The following is a 21,588-nucleotide window of genomic DNA, read 5'->3' on the forward strand; positions in this document are numbered from 1 at the left end:
ATCTGGGTTGGTTGGTTGGTTTGTTGTTTAACGCCGCACTCAGCAATATTCAAGCTATATGACGGCGGTCTGTAGATAATCGAGTGATTGATATCATGAGCATCGATCCATGCAATTGGGATCAATGACATGCATCAACCAAGTCAGCGAGCCTGACCACCCGATCCCGTTAGTCGCCTTTTACGACAAGTATGGGTTGCTGAAGACCTATTCTACCATGGCGTCTTCACTGGCCGAAATTTGATGGAGACATGAGATAATAAAGACGTAGTTCTTTGGCACCATCTAATAGGCAAGATCGTCGAGCAATAGGACTTCCATGGTTTGGTTATATGGTTTGAAGGCTACCACGTGATAAAACACACCCTTACCTGTGTTAGTAGTAGTCTTCTGTACAGAAGCTTGAGTAGAACCTTGGATGTTCTGATGACAGCGCCGACCTCCAAACCCGGCGGGACAGCTACAAGACACGGTTAGGGATGGGTCAGGAAACAGTTGAATACAAAAATAACACATTCAAATTTAATTATTATTCAATTTAAAATACATATGAAATAAATCATAAAGTGGTAGACATGACATGGTCACAGGTTCCAACTGAATAAAGATTAAGATTTAACAGTCTTACTTGTTGCAAACTGGGCCCTTGTTTCCTGGTTTTACGACGCAAGTCCCTCCGTTCAGGCAATAGTTGGTTGGACATTCTGTAATAACCCAGTTGAGATCAGGTACGAAGACAACAGGAGGATCAGAATATAAGAAACAGTAGGGTTTTCTTCCCCTTTTGCAGTACCCCGCTAGAATTCTCGATACCTTCCCGATGCAAAATATTTCTTGAACATACAGTTGCAATTTGGGGAGCAAGTATGGTTTTACATTAGTACAAGTCTTATTTCATCGGCTTTAGTTTTATCACAAGGAAACCATAAGGACTGAAACAGCTGGCAGGGATTGTGCCATTTCAGGCAGACGTTGTTGCGCCAAACATCACTAACTATAGAAGATCATATTGCGTGTTCACCTCCACAACTGGCGTCATCTTGACCAAATTGGTCACCAATGTTGTGGAAGCATTCGGACTTTCCATTACAGATCATCCATCGACCCATACACTGTCGTTTCTGGAGGCAGTAGAAGCTGCTTTTGGAGCACGTTTCTGAAAGGCACAATATAAATAGTATAACAACACAAATAATAGTATCTCTAAAAGACATTCACAACGATATGTGTGTGGTTTGATTCAAAGGGTGTTGTCGGGTGATCAATTAAAGCGGGCTTATTTCATTAACGAAGCTTATATTATCGTGCTAATTTATGTTACCTGTTTTTTCTATACTTACATGTATGTATCTGGAAGTGTGCAGAAAGGGCATTCCAATGTAACGCCACCTACATGACGTTCCAGGGTATCATATACATATTTGCTAACTATGCTTACCACACGAACTTTCATCTGAGCCGTCAGGGCAGTCTCTCACACCATCACAGAGTAGTACGGACGAGATGCACAGTCCGGAACAAGCAAATTTACTATCTGGACACGTGATTCCAGATGTCGCCCGTGGCGTGGTTGGTGTGGTCGACGTGACTGTCTTAGCTGGAAAAAACCCAACATAATTCTTAGACATAAATAACATATTTTAAGAAACAGTGCTATTCACTAAACAATCATTCATAGATGCAATAAGGCTTGGTCATTTTGTGTGTGACATTCCAAAACTCTAAATCGTTGTATTGCACCGTGCTGTGTTGCTGACAATTTAAGAAGACTATATGTTCAACATACCAAAGGTATATACACCCAAGGTTTCAAACTAATCTCCCCTAGTTCACCTTCTTAAATGACACGCCGCAGGCGTCTGCGTTTCAGTGTTTATACACACCATTTATCGTTATCCTCCTCCTGTACAGAATTAAAGTTTTTCCAAATAAAAAATCTTACAATAAACTGAATGAGAGATGGTGGGGCAGCTGGCGGGTTCGTCACTTCCATCGGTGCAGTCCTGCACACCATCACAGTGCCAGCTGCTTGGTTGACACTGATTGAGAGGTTCGCACAGATTCTCTTGGAAACTACACACAAGTCCACTGGCTGGCCGAGCCTCTGTCAATCAAATTTGAAAAACAAATGCTCAGTGTTTTGGTCTTGGAGTCCCTGATGGGTTAGAAGATCATTCAAGAAGATCATTCAAGGAGATTTGGAAGCTCTTTTGGATTTCGCTCGTCATATTTTGCGTTAAGAAACTTGGGTCATTTGAGTCATCGTCAAAGCATATTCAGTACGGTATTGTTATTCTCCTTGTAAAATGATTCTATATCTAGACGCGTGTAATTTTACCACACGTCCGTCTAGTTATATCTTTTTATTGTTTGGCGATGGGTGCTACGGGTAGGATAGGACAGGTTTACCCTTTTCACAAACACCAAGTGTGATCACTGATTTTCAGTGATCCATTCCTATAACTTTCACAGTCATTTTGCCATTTACGCCCAATGGAACCTGTTTCGGCGGATAACCCAGAGTGCTTATGCTCTGGCGTTGACGTTATATATCAGTTGGATTATTTACCATTACATAAACTGCTCTATTCCCAGCACATTTTGCACATAGTTAGGTAGGTACATGCATACTCACTTCCTGTGGTACATTCCGGGGTAAATGTGACGTCATCGATGGCGATGTCAGCAAGTTTGCCAGTACCTCGTTCTGCCTCGAAGATGACCTTGAACCCGAGCGTGTTGCCAATAGGAATGTTGACTCGGGCCCACCATGCGCCATGGTTGTTTTGCAGCGTCCACACGAGCTGTCGTTGACCTTGTGTATTCACCATGTACACCTTTGGGTGTCAAATAAAAACAGCTGGTAAACAGTCCTGGTAACTCTAGTATGGGTATAGATACATATTGACAGTGGAGAGCGAGGGTTTGCCCTTAGCTTTCTTTACCACACTGGGATGTGCAGACTCAAGGGACTGGGATTTTTGATAAAAACTGAATATTTTTCCATCACTCCTCTGAAAGTCGGAGGCAAAAGAATATTTTTTCACAACTCAATTATGCCAGGACTGCATGTCCAGCGAACAATGTGTTTGAGGCCAATTTTTTTTTTTACAATGATCTGGACTATTGTCCAAAAAAACAAATTTTTTTCCTAATTCTAGAAAATAATCATACTTGCAAGTGAGTGAGTGAGTATTGCGTTACGCCGCTTTAGGCAATATTCCAGCACTATCATGATGTTGGACACCAGAAATGTGCATCACATATTGGACCTGTGTGGGTAGCCTTGTGGTTAAAGCGCCTTTCTTGAAGCAAGCTATTTGTTTGTTGATAATATACTTTCAAAATATCCACATGATTATGCTGTCATACGTTTAGTGGTCCCATGTTAGTTGATCCGTGCATATAGTAGTAGAATCGCAGGTGGCACAGCTCGGTGCTGGGAGGGAATTGAGGCGTGGCTATGGTGGCTATGTCTCCAACAGCCATCTTGCTGCTGTCCATGAAGATGTATTTTCCTGGAAACAGACACAATAAATAAGATCACTGTCTGTTTGATGCATTTTAGTTGAAATCCACAAGTCTACACTGCTACCACAGCTTTTAAAGATATATGTGCGTGGCTTCATGATTCAAGTAGGCTACATACCTCCTGCACGTCGACCATGGTCACTACCAGGTCCTGTTCCCTTGGTGGGTGATCGGGCAGCCTGGTACCACTGGGCATCAGTACTGTTGACCGATGTCCATTGACATGTGCTCATCCAGTTCTGGCTGTCAAACGTGCAGTCTCCAAGCTGGGTGGCTGCAACCGATTAATCATTTATATAATCGATAATCAAATTTAACAGTAAATGATTACAACTTTGTAAAACACATCAGGTACATCTACGTTAAAAACAATAACAACAACAGTAATAATAATACACATATTCTCAGCTCTGTTGGGAGTATACACGATTTATGTTGAAAATGGGTTACTTACGGCAGTTGCTTGAAAGTTCATCTGAGCCATCGTTACAGTCGGATGTTTTGTCACACATGTTTATGTAGTCCACACATTGGATCTGGTTTGCACATATGAACTGGTTGTCGCCGCACTTTTGTGCTAATGTGCCTGTAAGCAGAGATGAGGATATGCTGACGAGTCAACGATTTCAACACAGGCAAAATGCTACCATCCCATTGTACAGCTAGTTGTAGTCAAATAATGTGTTACACTAATATGTTGCTCAAATTATGGTTATCAATACAGGTAGTTACAATTGTAATCAGTTCAGAAAACCCATGCCTGCCGTAAAAGGTGACTATTCTTGTCGTAAGAGGCGACTAATGGGATTAGGTGGTCAGGCTTGCTGACTTGGTTGATGCATTTCATCGTATCCCAATTGCATGGATTGATGCTCATTATATCAATCACTGGATTGCCGAGTCCAGACTCGATTATTTACTGACTGCTGTCATATAGCTGCAATATTGCTGAGTGTGGCGTTAAACAAGAAACAAACAAACAACGTTGAATATAAGCACCTATGAGCTGATGGACCCAAGTAAATGAAAGGAGTGAGTAAGGGAATGAATGTTATAACAGTTATCAACATCACAGCCCTATTATCAAGGCCTTTAAAATAATGGAGTCTATACCTGGTAAATGGTTACTAGCTGGATCAATATTGCTTGCAATCGGAGCACGATGCGTAGTATCAAGCAAGTCACATGGTCTGTCAACTAGGTTACACACAGTGTAATATACTATCACATCCTGAGTAGTCGGTCCATATCACAAGCGATGGGTTCTAGGGACCTAATCACCCCTCGAATTCCCAAGTTAGTGACGGAAATGAGGAATCGATGGACGGGGTTGAAAATTACACAGGAAGAATCAAGAAATATAGGAAGTTGCGGAAGGAAAATGTGGATGAAAATAAACAAGAGTATTGTAACCCCCCTTAACGAGTTGTTTCATTAGAAATAGTAAGTTCGAAAATCCTTCCTTTGGGGACCGACGCAATCCTTACCAATCCCACAGTTGTTGAGTGATACGTCATCCAGTGCAATGTCGCCTTGATAACCATTTCCTCTTGTAGCTTCAAAAAGTATTGCGAATTTAGTCCTGGAACCAATGGTAAGATTTGCCTGTTGCCATGGCTGTCCCTGATTTCCGGTCTTTGACCACAGTGAAACGATGCCACCCTGCACTGTCTTAACAAGGACATTGAGCTTCCCGACGTTGGCGCCATACATGTTGTACCAGAACGTCAGCTGGCAGTTGGGACCGCTCTGTGTGTAGATGGAACTCTCAAGAACTGCAGTATCGCCATTGCGTAACTGTCCACTGGTCTCTATGTATATGTAATGGCCTACAAAATATGAAGGTATTGCTTGAATAACTTGTGTGACAGTAATGACCTCTTGGACCATATACTATGATTATGTAAGGCCGTGAAAGATACCCTTCTATCGTTAAAACAAGCTGTGAGACCAGAACGATATTATTTTGCGCGATCAATACTATTTGGTTTTGTCCAGGAAATAAATCGGTTTCAGACCAGTAATAATAAGACTACTACTAGCAGTAGTAGTAACAGCAGTAGTGGTAATAGCAGCAGTAGTAGTGGTAATAGTAGTAGCAGTAGTAGTGGTAGTAGTAGAAACTTAGAGCCATTATGAGACAATACTGATATTTCAATTATACTGCAACGGCTGCTTTCGAGAACAAAATATTCTTGAATTAGCTATTGTTGAATTAAGTTTTTTATGGCCTATGAATCGATAACACAACACCAATAACATTGCTTTGTGACATTGGCCGTGGTCTGCAGGGTCTGGTAGATTAACACTGTTATGCCAAAATGTGAATAGCCACTAAAAACGGACTTTTCAAACTGTTCCTTTTATTCTCTGTTCATGTTCAAGGGAAAGATGTTCGTAGGTATAATATTAAGGTCACAACAAGTTAGTTTCTGATTTAGGTTTACTATTGAATGGCTACATTCATATCCACATTCTATTCACATTATGTAAACTTCTTCCCTAACATTTAATAACATTACGATATTACTGATGTCGTATTCTGATGAAACCCACCATTGCCGGTGCCAAAAGTGTGATCATTTGTAGGCCCCGTGTTGGCACTGGTTGTTTGGCCGGTGTGGGTGGTCCAGTCAAAATTCTCTCCCTTGTCATTCTTCCACCCACACATCCCGTCTTCGAATGTACATGACGTTCCTGAAATAATTGTTTTTACACAAAACATCAAATTGTTTGCTGGACATGCAATTGCCCTGAAAAATATGTGTTGTGAAAAAAATAAAAGAACAATGTTCAGTTGCTTCGTAACAAGGTACCTCCCCTATCGCAACTTCTATATTGGACAAGCGTCCTTTGGCTAAATATATCAAATAACAGTTTGAAAACTGAACTAATTCAATACTTGATTTTTTTCTGACTGATGAGAATTCGATTTTCCTTACCACATGATAATTCATCAGTCTGGTCGCCACAGTCGTCATGGAAGTTGCACGCCTCGTTCCAGCTGTAACAATTGCCGTTAGTGCAGCTGCGCTGGTTATTCTTACAAGAAGATGGTGTGGTCGGGGGAGGCGTGGCTTGACCGGGGATATAACCTATAACACAGAGAGGGACGTGTCGAAAAACCCTGAATAACGCATTTATGTGAATAACTACTATATACACATATCACGCAGAATATTTCTAGAACCATTTCAAAAGAAAATGAAGACTGGGTTATTAATTTTGGCCATTTGTTGGTTGCAAAGTTAATATACGGAGGTTGATGAGTGATTTACCTCCTCGTTGACAACCTGGCGTAAGTGAAACGTCATCAATTGCAATGTCACCATGGTAACCGTTTCCCTTCGTTGCTTCGATCACAACCTGAAATAAATTGGAAACATTAGTGTTGATCACTGAGAATTATTTTAGGTGGGAGTCAGCAATATAATGACCACAACATGGCAGTCTGTTTGTCTGAAGTTTGACAGTTTAAAGTAAAAATATCATCATCGTCACTGAGGATTCTGTTCAAATAATACTACTGGATCAGTGTGATCTGATTACATTCTCATTTTCCTGGTGAGTATACCACTTCACATAATGATCACCTCCTACCGGCTACACATTTACTGATAGGGATAAAAAGTAACATTTCGATTGAACATGGCTGACGTTTGTAACAGAAGCGCCCCATGTCATCAGAGACTATCTTCTTACCCGGTAGTCTCCTGTCCCGCCTTGGTTGTCGAGGGTGTTCTGTGACTCTATCCAGACATCGCCTCTATTTGTTGTGTAGTTTGCGATCGGATGCAGCCCAGTCGTAGTGTAGTCGAATCTCTTGTAGATGGTCAGTGCACCAACATCCGCGCCGTTCATGTTGTACCATAGTCGGATCTTTGTGAAATACGAAGCCAATTCCATTAACCGATAGTTTGAAATATAAAGACAAACGGGTGCAAAACCGGAGAATGAGCAAAATATCCGAATCATACCACAGGCTTTGAAGGATAGTAATGTCGATGTGGTTGGATGGTTGGTTTGTTGTTTAACGCCGCACTCGTCAGTATTCCAGCTATATGACGGCGGTCTGTAAATAATCGAGTCTGGACCAGACAATCCAGTGATTAATATCATGAGCATCGATCCACGCAATTGGGATCGATGACAAGCATCAACCAAGTCAGCGAGCCTGACCACTCGATCCCGTTAGTCGCCTTTTACGACAAGCATAGTCACCATTTACGGCAAGCATGGGTTGCTGAAGACCTCTTCTACCCTGGAATCTTCATGGGTCTAATGTCGATGTGAGCCAAAGTACTGTCAATTTATCCTATAAAACAACCACACTCAAGTTGAAAACAACTAGGTGCCATATCTTATAACTATACAGAATAATGAACACGAAAAAGTGAGGGTACCGTTCCAAGTGAATCGCCCAGATTAATGAAACATTGATATTAATTATCATCTTAATGTTTATGTATGCAAGTTGCAAGGGGAAATCTACAGAACTGAGTTTGACTGTAATCCTTTTTGTAAGTAGGTTAAAACAAATTAACGCGTCACTCTACAAAAGTACATCTATATGATGCTGTCCTGTCAAACCAGTGCTTGATAATATGAGCAACGATCCGCGCCGTCTGGGTATGATGACAGGCAATCGATCCTGACTATCCATCATTAAGCATAGCTTGCTGGGGGCCTATTCCAACAGGAATATCTACAGTCCCCGACAATACTTCAAGACGATGCAGATCCTTTAAAGCAACGCCATGACAATAACGCAACACTTACAGCACAGTTGGTAGACGACCCCTTGATGACAAACGATGCGAGTCTGGCCTTGTCTCCTGTCTGGCTTGGTGAGGAGGTTTCAATATACAGATAGTGTCCTGGGGAGAGATATCAACGAAGGTAAGTATAACAATCATTCTATGATCTGCGTGATAAAAGTGCAGACATACAATACAGTTAATAACACTAAAACTGTTAAGAGCAGGTGGTTGCAGTTTGCATGTAGAGATGACATACACTCGTTATAGCTCAAGGTTTAGTAAAAAATTCTCAAGGGACGTTATCCCATTAAGTTAACAGTAATGAGTAATGCATCAATTTTCGACCATTACTTAGATAACTAGTCACTCATGACCCCTAAATGAATATATAAGATCACCACAACTGGATGAAGAGAACTGACCAGTTGCATGACGCGATGTGTGGTCCACCGATGGTCCAGTGCCTGGGGTCAGTGTGACACCTTGGTGCAATGTCCAGTTGAGTTTGGCGCTGACCTCCTGGGTCCAGGACGAGCAGATGTAATGTTCAAAATCGCATCTTCCTTTGTACAGACTATTACACTGGGTTTGCTGTGAAAGAGAAAGCCAGTGAGTATGCAATATTCTATCTCATACACAACAATGTTTCTCCCTGCAGAAACATGAATGGTACAGATACCAAGAAAGTACCCATAAAGGAACATATGTTTTTAGTGTGATTAACCACTTGCCTACTTCACAATATTGCCGATACAAGACCATTTAACTTCTTGTGCAGCAAATGGTAAGGATAATGACGTATGCTTGAAATCTCCTCGGACTGTTCTCTTAGATACATCCTTTTTTCCTAATCCAAAGAAACATGGCATCTTTATGTACTGACCATCTCATCGGATCCATCTCCACAATCGTTGGCGAAGTTGCACTTCTTGGACTGGTCAATGCAGAAGCCGTTGCTGCAGGTCATTTGTGTTGCACTGCATCCATTCGGAGATGGTGTCACTGGCTTACAGTTGATGAAGGACACGTCGTCTAGTGCAATGTCGCCTCGGTAGCTGTATCCACGTCTTGCTTGAATTACAATCTGCAGGAAGATGTAATCGTTATTTGTCCAGTAGTCCAGGCGTATAATGCAAAATGGCACGCATGATCTTCACATATATCCCAACCCCTTTGAACGTAAAGACACATAGTTAATTGTCACAATTTACAAGGTAGATTGGAAAGAATCATGCCAGCATTATATACACCGACTCTTTGTTCTCACCTGGAAGCTTTGCGAATATCCAAGGAAGATAAGTGCTTTGTTCCACGTCGTCCCATGGACACCACTTGTCGCCCACATCTGCACCATGCTGCTACCAAATTTCATGTACACCTCCAGGGTTCCCAGTGCATTCCCAGACATGAAGTAATAGAACTGCAGTTGACATTGAGGCCCTGTCTGGCTAATTGTGGGAGTGATGACTGTTGTTGTATCCTTGATTGAACCTGGAGAACTGTCTGCCCACAAGAACCAGCCTGTTTTCGTGGCACTGTTGGTGTTGTCATGTGATGGCCTAATTAAGAACATTTATGGTAAGTTAACCCTTGAACAAATGGTCAGTGCAAATGGTCAGTACGAGTATCCGTATGTAAACTGATTATGATTATTTTTAATAATCCATTTAACCCAAAGATACAAGTTCCCAATACTTGCTGTACCTTTGATACCATGATCTACTGTTCGTGATATGGAACCCGAAAAAGATATCAGTACCTGACCTGTAAAAAAGATTCCTTCCATATCAAGCTGACATACTGACACATCACATACAAACTGTTTAAAATCAGATTGCGTTCCTCTTTTCACCAACTGATTTCGGGATAATGACATCGCGTTCAAACGTCATTGAAGAAAACAAAAAATGATATGGATGAATGTGCAGTGTGTATTTCGTGATAAGCATTGTTCCTATTAGCACCATCTCAGTTATAGTATTGTTTACTCCATGAAGGTGTTGCGAGAACGTACCGGTATTGGTCATTCAGTATGGCTGCGGCTTGAGTATCTTGCCAGATGTATGTCTGCCCAGGAACAAGCTCAGTCTCGTTGATATGCCAGTTACCCATGTTTCCTGACTCAAAGGTGGTTGTTGCAGCAACTAAGACAGAAATTGCTTGTTGATCTGATCTTCTACATGAGATTTGCAGCTACATGAGAGGCGGGGCTTGTCTCCACCATCCCCAAATGAATGTTACAATCTCTTTTTCTTCTTTGTCATTAAATGTATAGTAGGTGTGTTATTTGTGAAGGTTTTGTCAATTACTTCTTGCCATTTTCACATTATCATTAAAATGCAATAGATAAACACATTCAAGTTACAACCATAACTGCATACTTACCACAACTGGATTCATCTGAGCCGTCTGGACAGTCTTGTCGGAAGTCGCACACTTTTATCTTGTTAATGCATTTTCCACTAACATGGCAGTTGAACTCTTTGTTCAGATCACAGGAATGGGGGGCTGTGGTTGGTGGGGTCAGTGTTGTCCCAGTCACAGCAGGACGAGGAGCGTCTGGCAGAGATTGTCCCGAGTATTGACAGTCTGGTGTGAAGGATACATCATCAATGGCAATGTCACCTGCATAGCTGTCTCCGATTTTGCCTTCAATGATAACCTGGAAGCTGTTGGAACTATTAAGAGCGACGTCGTCCTGTAGCCAGGCTGCACCTTGATCTCCGGCCCTTGCCCAGACAAGGTTGGTAGGTGTTCCAGAGTTGTAGATTCTGGTGTAGATGTTGAGCTGCTTGACAAACGTCCCATACATAAAATAGCTGAACCTCATACGGCAATTCTTCCCTGCTGTTGGACTGAATGTTTTAGTCATCAACCATGTCTTGTCATTATACTTGTGCGGTTGTGAGGCTTCCATATATAAGTAATGCCCAGTTGCTAATCCGGTAGTGTGATCCCGATCTGGCCCACTGTTAAATGAAGGAGTGCTGCCGTTCCAACGGATCCAGTCAAAGTTATCATCAAGTCCATTTCTGCCTTGAAGTAGATCCCCAAAGCCATGCTCGAAGTCAAACTTCTTGTATGTTGAACAGTCTGGATCTGTTTCATCAGAACTGTCCCCACAGTTGTCTGTAATGTCACATTTCCTACTTAAGCTGACACAAGCCTTATTTGTGCACTTGAACTGAGTTGCTAGGTTACATGATGGTTGGGGAAGGGGGCGTCCACAGTCTTGGAACTGGAATTGATCCAGTGCAATTTTTCGCTGGTAGATATAGCGACCGACCACTTCAAATTCCAATGTGAATGGAGACTGTCTTCTACCAATTCCTACTGTTGTGTGTTGCCATATCTGTCCATGGTCTGTGTTGTCTTGCCATAGCTTTGCTTTATCTCCCTTTTCGTAGATGGAGAGAATAAGAGGAGTGGTAAATCCTGATCCTTGGATGTAGTAGTAGAATTGAAGCTTGCAATCGGAACTGGCTCCATTGTAAGTTGGACTTGTAAAAACAGCATTGTTCTCATTTGGATGACCTGATGTCTGATCATGAATGAATACAAAGTATCCCTTAGCGTTGGATGTGCTGTCAACCGTGGGAGCCATAGCTCGTACACTCGCTGTTGATGCCCCTGAAGCCCTCTCCCAGTTGAATTTGTCTTGGTGAGCGTTACGCCAACCACACGTATCCGTGTCAAAACCACACGTGATGGGGCAGTTTTGTTCGTCAATGCCATTTGGACAATCAGGGGTAAAGTCACATGTCTTGGTTGGAGGGATGCACGATCCATCACTACAGGTGAACTGGTTGTTAACACATGGAGTTCCAGTGTAGTTAGCTGGTGGTGTAAATGTTTGGTAGTGTGTAATTCCTGTAACTGGAACATTTGTGGTTGGTGGAGCAGCACCACAGCCAGGTGTGAATGTGATATCATCTATTGCTATGTCACCTTTGTATCCAACACCAACCACACCTTCAATGATAGCTTCATATGGTGTGGAACTTTGGAAGCTTACTTCTTGTCGCAGCCAACTGTTTCCTTGCTCACTGGTTGTTGACGACAGAAGTTTTGTTGCCTGGAAAGATTTCTGATAGACATTGAGGGCACCAATGTTTGCTCCATACATGTGGTACCAGAATCGAATGGCACAAGGCCCGTTTGTCTTTGGCAGAGCAAATAGGATTCTTGCAGTGTCGTTAGGCATTCTTGGGGGTGATGATTCAATATACAAATAGTAGCCTGTGGTTGAAAGAGTTGTATGATCGTTGCTTGGTCCTGTCAGGGATGACATTGTTCGTCCACGTTGTCTGGTCCAGTTAAAGTTGTCGTTCATATCCTGAATCCACCCACATGTGCCTTGTTCAAAATCACATCCATAGTAAGCATTGCAGTTATTCACGGATTCATCCGATCCATCACAGCAGTCTGTTTGATAGTCACATTTCAGGTTTTCTGGTACACAGTGCCCACTGGCACACTGGTACTGTCCAAGAAGGCACTGTCCCTGAGGCAACGATTCTCCACAACTGACGAATGCCAGATCATCGACTGCGATGTATGAAACTGAGCTTGAGGTCGCAACAGCCTCAAACACAAGCTGGAAGTCTGAGGAGCAGACTGGTAAATTAACAGTGACATTGTACCAGTTGTTCAACGGTTTTGGACTGTTAGGCATTTGCCAGATATGTGCATCAATTCCTCCTGTCCTTAACAGCAGACTGAATGATGAGAATCCCCATCCTCCTAAAGCATACCAAAATGTTATGGTACATGTAGGTCCGCCTTGACTGAAAAGAGGACTGACAAGCTGCGCCTTCTCCTGGGATTTTCGCCCTGAATTACTTACAACTGCGTAATGGCCATTACTTTGTCCTGATGTGTGATCACCGCTAGGTCCGCTTTTACTTGCTGGGTTTCCATTAGTTCCTAGTGTCCAGTTGAATGTTGATCCTGCAATTTGGTTTGTCCATTGACAGAAGTTGCCTCCCTCAAAATTACATGTATAAGGACAGGATGCTTCATCGCTTCCATCTGAGCAATCTTTTCTGAAGTTGCAGGTGGATCCTGCCTTGACACATTGCCTCCCATCTTTGCATTGCTGTTTACCAAACCCACACGGACCAGGAGTTCCTTGAGACACGGGAAGAGTAACTCTATTTGCAACTTGACACCCTGGTGTAAATGATACGTCGTCAAGTCCAATGTCTCCAAGATAGCCGCTGCCTCTCGTCGCCTCAATGACAATTCTGAAATTCTGCTGACTGGTAAGGACAAAACTTGCATGATTCCAGGCATCATCTTGGGAGTTCCTTCTCATCCATATGGGAGCTCTACCTCCAACGTCCGCCGTTTGCGTGTATACTGTGAGAGAATTGATGTCTTTACCAAACATGTGATAGAAGAACCTCATGCTACAAGAGCCCGATGTTGTTGCCTGGAAGATAGGACTCATAATTCTTGCAGTGTCATTTGGTTTGCGTGGACCCGATGTTTCTATATAGACAAAGTATCCAGTCTCATTACCATACGTGTGGTCAGAATCTGGACCAGTGCCAATCGTCATTGTTCTTCCTCTAGTTCGTTGCCAGTCAAAGTCATCTGTTTTATCTTGGATCCAATTACACATGTCCTGTTCGAAGTTACAGCGTTCCACATAGTTTGAACAGCTCGATTCATCAGACCAGTCTCCACAGTCATTCTGGAAGTCGCACAGAGAATTCTGATCAACACATGATCCACTCTTGCAGTGGAACTGATTACTTGAACATGAAGCCATTTGACTACCAATAGCACACTGAGTGAATGAAATGTCATCTATGGCCATATCGACAGATTTCTGGAATTGAGTAGCCTCAAACAACAGACGGAATCCAGGTCCTCTTGCGCCTGTTCCAACTGTTACATTGACCCACTGATTGCCTTTGTCACCAAGTGCTGACCAGATCAAAGTCTTTCCTGTCTTACTGTTCATTGATGCACCTGGAGAAAGGAGAAACAATCTCATTACTCCTCCTTGATTGCCGTTCTTAAAGATCCAGAATGTTACTTGACATCCACTTGATAGTTGTCCATAAACTGGAGACATCATCGCTGCATCTCCAAAGAAGGATCCTAGAGAAGAGTCGACAAACATGTACCAGCCAATTCCGGATAATCCTTGAGTATGGTCATGAGATGGGCCTGATACAGCTGATGGTGTGGACCCATTATGCCTTTCCCATTTGTATCTTCCCACGCTGAGTCCAGCCACAGTCCAGCCACAGAGACCTGTCTCAAAGTTACATTTTCCACAGAGAGACTCATCAGAACCATCATTGCACTGGGCAATAAAATCACATACTTGAGTTGATGATATGCACTGATTTCCTATGGAACACTGGAACTTTCCAGCACCACATGGGCTTTGTGTTGAAGGTGTGGAAATGCCTGGTTGAACTGTGGGGAATGATCCTGTGTAATTAGTACAAAGGGGAGAGAAAGTGATATCATCAATGGCTATGTCACTGAAATAGCTCTTGCCAACGCTTGCCTCAATGACTACTTGGAATGGAGTTGCAGAATAGAGTGGAATCTCTGTCCTGGACCAGAAGTTACCTATCTCTCCTTGTCTCATCCATTTTCGCATTAAGGGTCCATTAACAGAGGCTCTGGTATAAACGGCTAGTGACGCTACATCTTTTCCATACATTAGGTAGTAGAAGCGCATGGTGCAATATGGTCCAGTTGTTGATGGTCCAAACACCATGCTAGCCATTCTCGCTTTCTGGCCTTGTTTCCTTGGGGATGATGTTTCAATGTACATGTAATGTCCGGAAATTGTGTTTAATGTATGATCTTTTGATGGACCAGTCTGTGCTGAAGGTGTCTGGCCTGAGCGACGCGACCAGTCAAAGTCATCATCCTTCAACTGTGTCCACATACAGATGCTTCTTTCAAAGTCACAGCCTATGTAGCGTGCGCCACAAAGTGTTGTTGCTTCATCGGATCCATCTCCGCAGTCATCAGTGTAGTCACACTGTCTGTTTGTATCTATGCAGGCGTTGTTGTTACAGTGGAACTGGGCTGAAGTATGGGTACAGGATTGTGGGGTTGGGATTCCACAGTGCTGGAACTGAATATCGTCAATAGCAATATCTCCTAGAACACTATAAGTTCTTGCTGCCTGGATGACGATCTGGAAAGGTCGGTTCATTCGTCCAATGGGTACTATTTTTTGATACCATCTGTTGCCATGATTTCCTGTCGTATACCATATCCTAGTCCGTAGTGTCCCTTCTACTTGATACACAGTCATTGTTCCTATTCCACTCCCATACATGTGATACCATAATGACATCTGGCATGTTGATGCCGATTGTTGTAAGACAGGACTGGTGAAATCGGCCCGTTGATACCTGCTTCCATTAGAAGCATCCACATACATGTAATAGCCTGATGATGAGCCCAGAGTGTGATCAGTTGAAGGACCAGTGTTGGAATCCGGTGTAGCGCCATGGTAACGTGTCCATGTGAAGCCTCCATTAGCCCGTGAGACCCATTTGCAGGTACCATTATCAAAGTTACAGTTGTAGCCACACGCAGTTTCTTCTTCTCCATTTGGACAGTCAGAACTAAAGTCACATACATGGGGAGTACTGACACAAGTTGAGACAGTTGGACATTTGAATGCACAGTTCTGGAATGGCGTAGGGGTAGGGATGGCATTGCAGGCACCTACTTGTAAAACAACGTCATCAATAGCCATATCACTCAAATAACTGCGCCCAACTATTCCCTCAATGATGATTCTGTAGTCAACTGTTTGATTTTGGATTGTCAATCGTGTCAGATACCACTGTGTTCCAGAAGTGGCCTTCTGCACTGTTTGCAGATTTTGTACTGCGGCACCATTTGGCCAAAGTTTGATATTAAGAGATCCCATTCCTGACCCATACATGTTGTACCAGAAGGAAAGACATCGTGTCACATTACTGAAAGCTGTAGATACAAGCCAAGCTTTGTCACCTTGTCTTCTTGGACTAGAGGCTTCGATGTAGGCGTACGTCCCATACCGTGAGTTTAATGTGTGATCTACACTAGGGCCAGTTCCTGAAGAAGATGTAGCACCCTTGCCTCTTAACCAATCAAATGTGTCATTCTTTCCATAGTTTTGCCAGGTACAGAAGTCGTTTTCGAATGAACAGTCACCTTCAGGAGCACATGGTACGGACTTATACATTAGATCATCGATTGCAATATCACCCTGGAATCCATTACCGACTATGCCTTCAAACGTAAATTGGAATTGGGTTGTGCTTCGCAAATTCACCTGTGCAATGAGCCAGTCAGTATTGATATTTCCACTTCGTGTCCAGATAGGAGTCCCTAAATTATTTGCTTGTCTCTGATATACATTTAGAGTTCCCATTGTTCGCCCATTCATATTATACCAAAACTGAAGACAAGATCCAGAAGTTGGATCGAGAAGAGGACTATCCAGTCTTGCCTTGTCACCACGCCTTCGTGGGGATGATGTTTCAATGTACATGTATGCACCTTCTGGAGTTCCAAATGTATGGTCACTTGTGGGCCCAGTTCCTAAACTAGTTGTTCCTCCATTGTGTAATGTCCAGTCAAAGTTGTCAGAGTACTCCTGGGTGTAACCACATGTTCCTTCTTGGAAATCGCAAGAAACTTGAGCTGGACAGTGGTCACTGTTCATGGATATATCATCAATGGCAATATCTCCTACATACCCTGACCCAGCAAAACCTTCAATTACAATAGCAGTAGACCCTGAAAAGCCCTTCAAGAATATCTGGGCATATTTCCACATTTGTCCTTGATCTCCAGCCCGTGTCCATAACCTGGTGTCTCTTCCTCCATTCCTGGCATACACATTCAGTCGGTTGATATTTGCTCCATACATGAAATACCAAAACTTAAAGCAGCTCCCTTGTGGGGATATTACCCATGTTGAACTGATCAATCGTGCTGTACTATTGGGAGCTTTGGATGAAACCTCAGTGTACATGTAATGTCCCTGATAATCCCCGCGAGTATGATCAGCTGTTGGACCTGTGTTTGATGAGGATGTTCTACCTGCATGCCTTGTCCAATCAAATTTATCAGTCTTGTCTTGACTCCAGTCACAAATGTTCATTTCAAAGTCACAGTCAATTTTCGTTGGTGGATAGGTTGCTGGTGATGTCACAGTCGTTGGTGTCGTCATTGTGGTTGAGGCACCATAACATCTGTATTTGGACACTGTTATGTCATCAATGGCGATATCGCCAGTGTAGTTTCCACCATACACTCCTTCAAATACGACATCGTAGTCTGAGCCTTGATTAACGTTGACCTGCCCCAGTTTCCATAGGTTACCTTGATTGCCAGACAAAGACCACAGGAGTTTGGTGTTATTTGATGCTACTGATTGCGTGTAGACATTGAGAGCTCCAACGCCTGATCCATACATGTAATAGTAGAAACGGACACAGCTTCCAAAGGAACTTGTTGCGTGAAGATGTTCACTGACAAGTCTTGCTTTCTGTCCTACTATTCTATTTGAACCTGATGTTTCAATGTACATGTAGTAGCCGGTAGTTGTACCTTTAGTGTGATCAACCCTTGGTCCTGTTGCCGCGCTGGGTGTTCCACCATAGTCTCTGAGCCAGTCAAAGTCATCCCCTGTTTGAATGTTTATGTATCCACACATGTCCACTTCAAAGTTGCAGTAGCCGGGAGGTGCACAGCCACCATCCTCCCATGCTATATCATCTATAGCAATGTCACCTGAATATGAAGATCCTCGCACTGCTTCGATTTGAATTTGGAATGGTTTATTGTGAGCGTTAACCATTACGCTGGCCCGTCTCCACATATTCCCTTGGTTTCCATTTAAGTACCATAACTGGCTTCTGAATGTCCCATTTTGCTTTTGGTACACGTTCAAACTTCCAACGCTAGTTCCATACATTTGGTACCAGAATGATAAACAGGTTACAGAGTAGTATGTATTTGTACCGACGGCGCCTTTGTGACCAGTATACATCGGACTGATAAGGACAGCACGGTCTCCTTTGACCCTTGGAGCAGATGACTCAATAAAAGCAAAGTGACCTGTATTAGACCCAAACGTGTGGTCATATGTAGGGCCAGTTCCAAGCGATGAAGTTCCATTGCTACCAATCGACCAGTCAAATTCATCTTGAGTAGATTGTTGCCAGTTACAGTATCCATTTTCAAAGTCACATCCTCGAGGTGTTGGACATGCCCCCTTTATTATACGAATGTCATCAAGAGCAATGTCTCCTTGATATCCAGACCCCACGGTTCCTTCAATGTATACAATATAATTTATGCTTGAAACAAGTGTTCTCTGCCCCTTGATCCACTTATCACCTTGGGGCCCTGACTTTGACCAGAACACAGAGGAGTTGGAGTCTGTGCTAAGACGGATGGTGAGGTTTCCGATAGTAGGCCCGAACATGTAGTACCAGAAGCTTAAACAGTGTCCATCTGATGGTGTTGGTGGCAGTAGCGGACTCTGTAATCTTGCAATGTCTCCCTTTCTTCTTGGGGAAGATGTCTCAATAAAGATATAATATCCAGATCTCTGTGTCGTATGGTCAAACCTTGGTCCTGTTCCAACACTGGTTGTTGAGCCGGACTTCCGTGTCCAGTCAAACTGATCATCTTGGGCCTGGGCCCAGGAACACAGATCCTTTTCAAAATTGCAAGCGAGGTTTGGTGGGTACACTTTTCTGTCACAATAGTTGAATGAAATGTCATCAATAGCAATATCAGAAGTGGATGTAGAGGTGAAGCCTCGAGATGGTAGAACCTTGAATTGGACTGTGTAATTATTTGGTATGGCGTTTCTAAATGATGCTCCGATGTACACTGTGCCTCGGTACCATGCTGTTGACGAATAGTATGGACTCGACCCTCTACTGTAAAGGCGTTTGTAAGTACCGTTGATAACTATTCCTGCCTCAAAAGTTCCAGCCGTTTGTCCTCTCATATTATAGTAGAAGAACATTTGGCAGTATCTTGATGCTGGTGGTAATGTAGGACTCTGAAGGACAGCGGAACTGAAGAATACACCTCTGGAATCTTCCACAAACATATAGTGACCCTTGTTTGAACGTAGAGTGTGATCTGATGCAGGGCCTTTTGTACCCATGACTGAACTGGTACTCTTAGTCCAATTGAACCTGCCTGTGCTGAAGTCTGTCCATCCACATGAGTCAGTTTCAAAGTCGCATGGTCCACAGTTTCTTTCATCAGAACGATCAGAGCAGTCTGGAGTGTAGTCACAGACCTTAGATGTAGTCAAACAAGTTCCGTCACCACACTTATGACCTCCACTACTGCAGGGATTGACTGTGGTGGTTGGTGATGTTGCGGGATACAGTGCCGTTGGTAGTGTGATACCCGTTATCCTGCAATTTGGACTGATTACAGTGTCATCAACAGCTATATCACCAGTGTATGTAGTTCCACGGACTCCTTCTATCATTATTTGGAAGTTCTGGGTGTTTGTTAGGGGAACTGTTGCTCTTGCCCATAAGTCGCCCCTGTTTCCAGTCTTGCTCCACATCTTCTGCACATACCCTCCTCTCTGAGTTACCATGTATACGTTCAGCGACCCTGTCCCCACGCCATACATGTGGTAGTAAAACGTTAAGGAACAATGATCCGATGATGAAGCAGGTTGGATCACTCTGCTAAGAAGTTGTGCTTTGTCACCTCTTCTGCGAGGAGCAGAAGATTCAATATAGATGTAGTACCCAGAATTCATGTTGGTAGTGTGGTCTCTCGTTGGCCCAGTGCTTCCTGATGATGTTGGTCCTCTGTGTCTTATCCAGTTGAAATTATCCTTTGTGCTCTGTGTCCAGTGACAGAAAGACTGTTCAAAGGTGCACGTTGATGCCCCGAGACAGAGGGATTTGGCTTCATCACTGTTATCTCCACAATCATCTGTAGTATCACAAATTCGGAACAGGTCCACACAAGCTCCACTCGCACACCGGAACTGTGTTGTTGCATTACAGCTGACTTGGACCGCTGGGAGCGCACAGTTAATGAAGGCAATATCATCCACAGATACTACACTTCTTGAATAGTAGCTTCTGGTTGCTTCGACAAGTACTTGGAATGATGCACTTATTCTGCCAATGTCTGCATATCCGAGTGTCCACACGTTTCCTGTTCTGGCAGTTTCTCTTAAGATGACAGTTGTTCTTGATCCAAGCTGAATGGATATTGTTATCTGTCCATTGTTATAACTGGTTCCACTGTTCATGTAATAGAAGCGCATCTGACACGTGGATGAGGACTGCCTCATTGTAGGACTGGTCAATGTTGCCTGTGAATTTGCAGTTCCTTTGGCACTGTCAACGTACAAAAAGTGTCCATAAATTGTTCCCATTGTGTGGTCTACATTTGGCCCACCTGTGGACGTCATGGTGCTGTTCTGACCAATCTGCCATCTGAAGGACCCCTTGCTTGCATCATTCCACGAGCAGAGACCTGATTCAAATGTACAGTTGCCACAGGCTAGTTCATCACTGTTGTCAGTACAGTCCTGGCTGAAGTCACACACTTTACTTGCTGAGATGATCTGTCCATTTTTGCAGGTAAATTGAGTTGGTGCACTGATGGATGAGCATAGTCCTGGTGTGACTCTCAGATCATCAATAGCGATGTCGCTAGTGTAGCTTGTTCCGACAATAGCTTCGAATATGATTCTGAATTGAGCTGGGGACTGAACAGACACGGCTGCATTGCCCCATTGCATGCCCTGGTTGCCCGTGCGATGCCAAAGGTTCTGTAGAGGTGCATTTGGTGTTGCAACAGAGGGGTCAAGGTAGATATTGAGAGTTCCCATGGCTGCTCCATACATACTGTACCAGAATGTCAGACACCCCCCAGTGGTCATTTTCAGAACCTCGGACGTCAACCGCGCTCTGTCTCCCTGTTTTCTTGGACTAGATGACTCAATGTACATGTAGTGACCTGTAAGGGAGACAACACAGTGCTGTGAAAGAAAGCTGTTATTCTCGGTTGTATCAAAGTACCAAATCACCTGTGTTTTCATTACAACTTAAGTTTACATTAGTTATGGTATGTTTTATTTAATGAAATTTAATGAAATTACCATTTTAAATAGATATGTCCTATGGAAACCTCGTTTCCATATACATCGAAATTCAGAATAACTAAGATTGGCTGCATGCGATACACATTCTGGTATAATTTCTATCTTAACGAAGTGTTCCACATCTGTTTAGAGATCGTCACGCAGTCATAA

General features: G+C 43.1%; 1 protein-coding gene across 1 annotated transcript in view; it reads right to left on the reverse strand.

Annotated features, from left to right (window-relative positions):
• LOC139466930 (MAM and LDL-receptor class A domain-containing protein 1-like) overlaps positions 1-21,588 on the reverse strand; it is an 81,780-nt gene that overhangs the window by 2,294 nt on the left and 57,898 nt on the right. The window contains exons 87-106 of the mRNA XM_071248653.1: positions 10,677-21,293; positions 10,306-10,435; positions 9,559-9,850; positions 9,175-9,375; positions 8,714-8,882; positions 8,311-8,408; positions 7,234-7,410; positions 6,810-6,897; positions 6,474-6,626; positions 6,088-6,228; positions 5,019-5,360; positions 3,986-4,117; positions 3,650-3,805; positions 3,373-3,518; positions 2,636-2,837; positions 1,943-2,104; positions 1,439-1,597; positions 1,022-1,156; positions 629-704; positions 372-460 (exon numbers count right to left, since the gene is read on the reverse strand). Coding sequence (XP_071104754.1) covers positions 372-460; positions 629-704; positions 1,022-1,156; positions 1,439-1,597; positions 1,943-2,104; positions 2,636-2,837; positions 3,373-3,518; positions 3,650-3,805; positions 3,986-4,117; positions 5,019-5,360; positions 6,088-6,228; positions 6,474-6,626; positions 6,810-6,897; positions 7,234-7,410; positions 8,311-8,408; positions 8,714-8,882; positions 9,175-9,375; positions 9,559-9,850; positions 10,306-10,435; positions 10,677-21,293 — 13,665 coding nt within the window. The remainder of the gene's footprint in view (positions 1-371; positions 461-628; positions 705-1,021; positions 1,157-1,438; positions 1,598-1,942; positions 2,105-2,635; positions 2,838-3,372; positions 3,519-3,649; positions 3,806-3,985; positions 4,118-5,018; positions 5,361-6,087; positions 6,229-6,473; positions 6,627-6,809; positions 6,898-7,233; positions 7,411-8,310; positions 8,409-8,713; positions 8,883-9,174; positions 9,376-9,558; positions 9,851-10,305; positions 10,436-10,676; positions 21,294-21,588) is intronic.

The sequence above is a fragment of the Haliotis cracherodii genome, unplaced genomic scaffold (genome assembly GCF_022045235.1).
Source record: "Haliotis cracherodii isolate W230 unplaced genomic scaffold, xgHalCrac1.p SCAF_19, whole genome shotgun sequence".
Taxonomy (NCBI): domain Eukaryota; kingdom Metazoa; phylum Mollusca; class Gastropoda; order Lepetellida; family Haliotidae; genus Haliotis; species Haliotis cracherodii.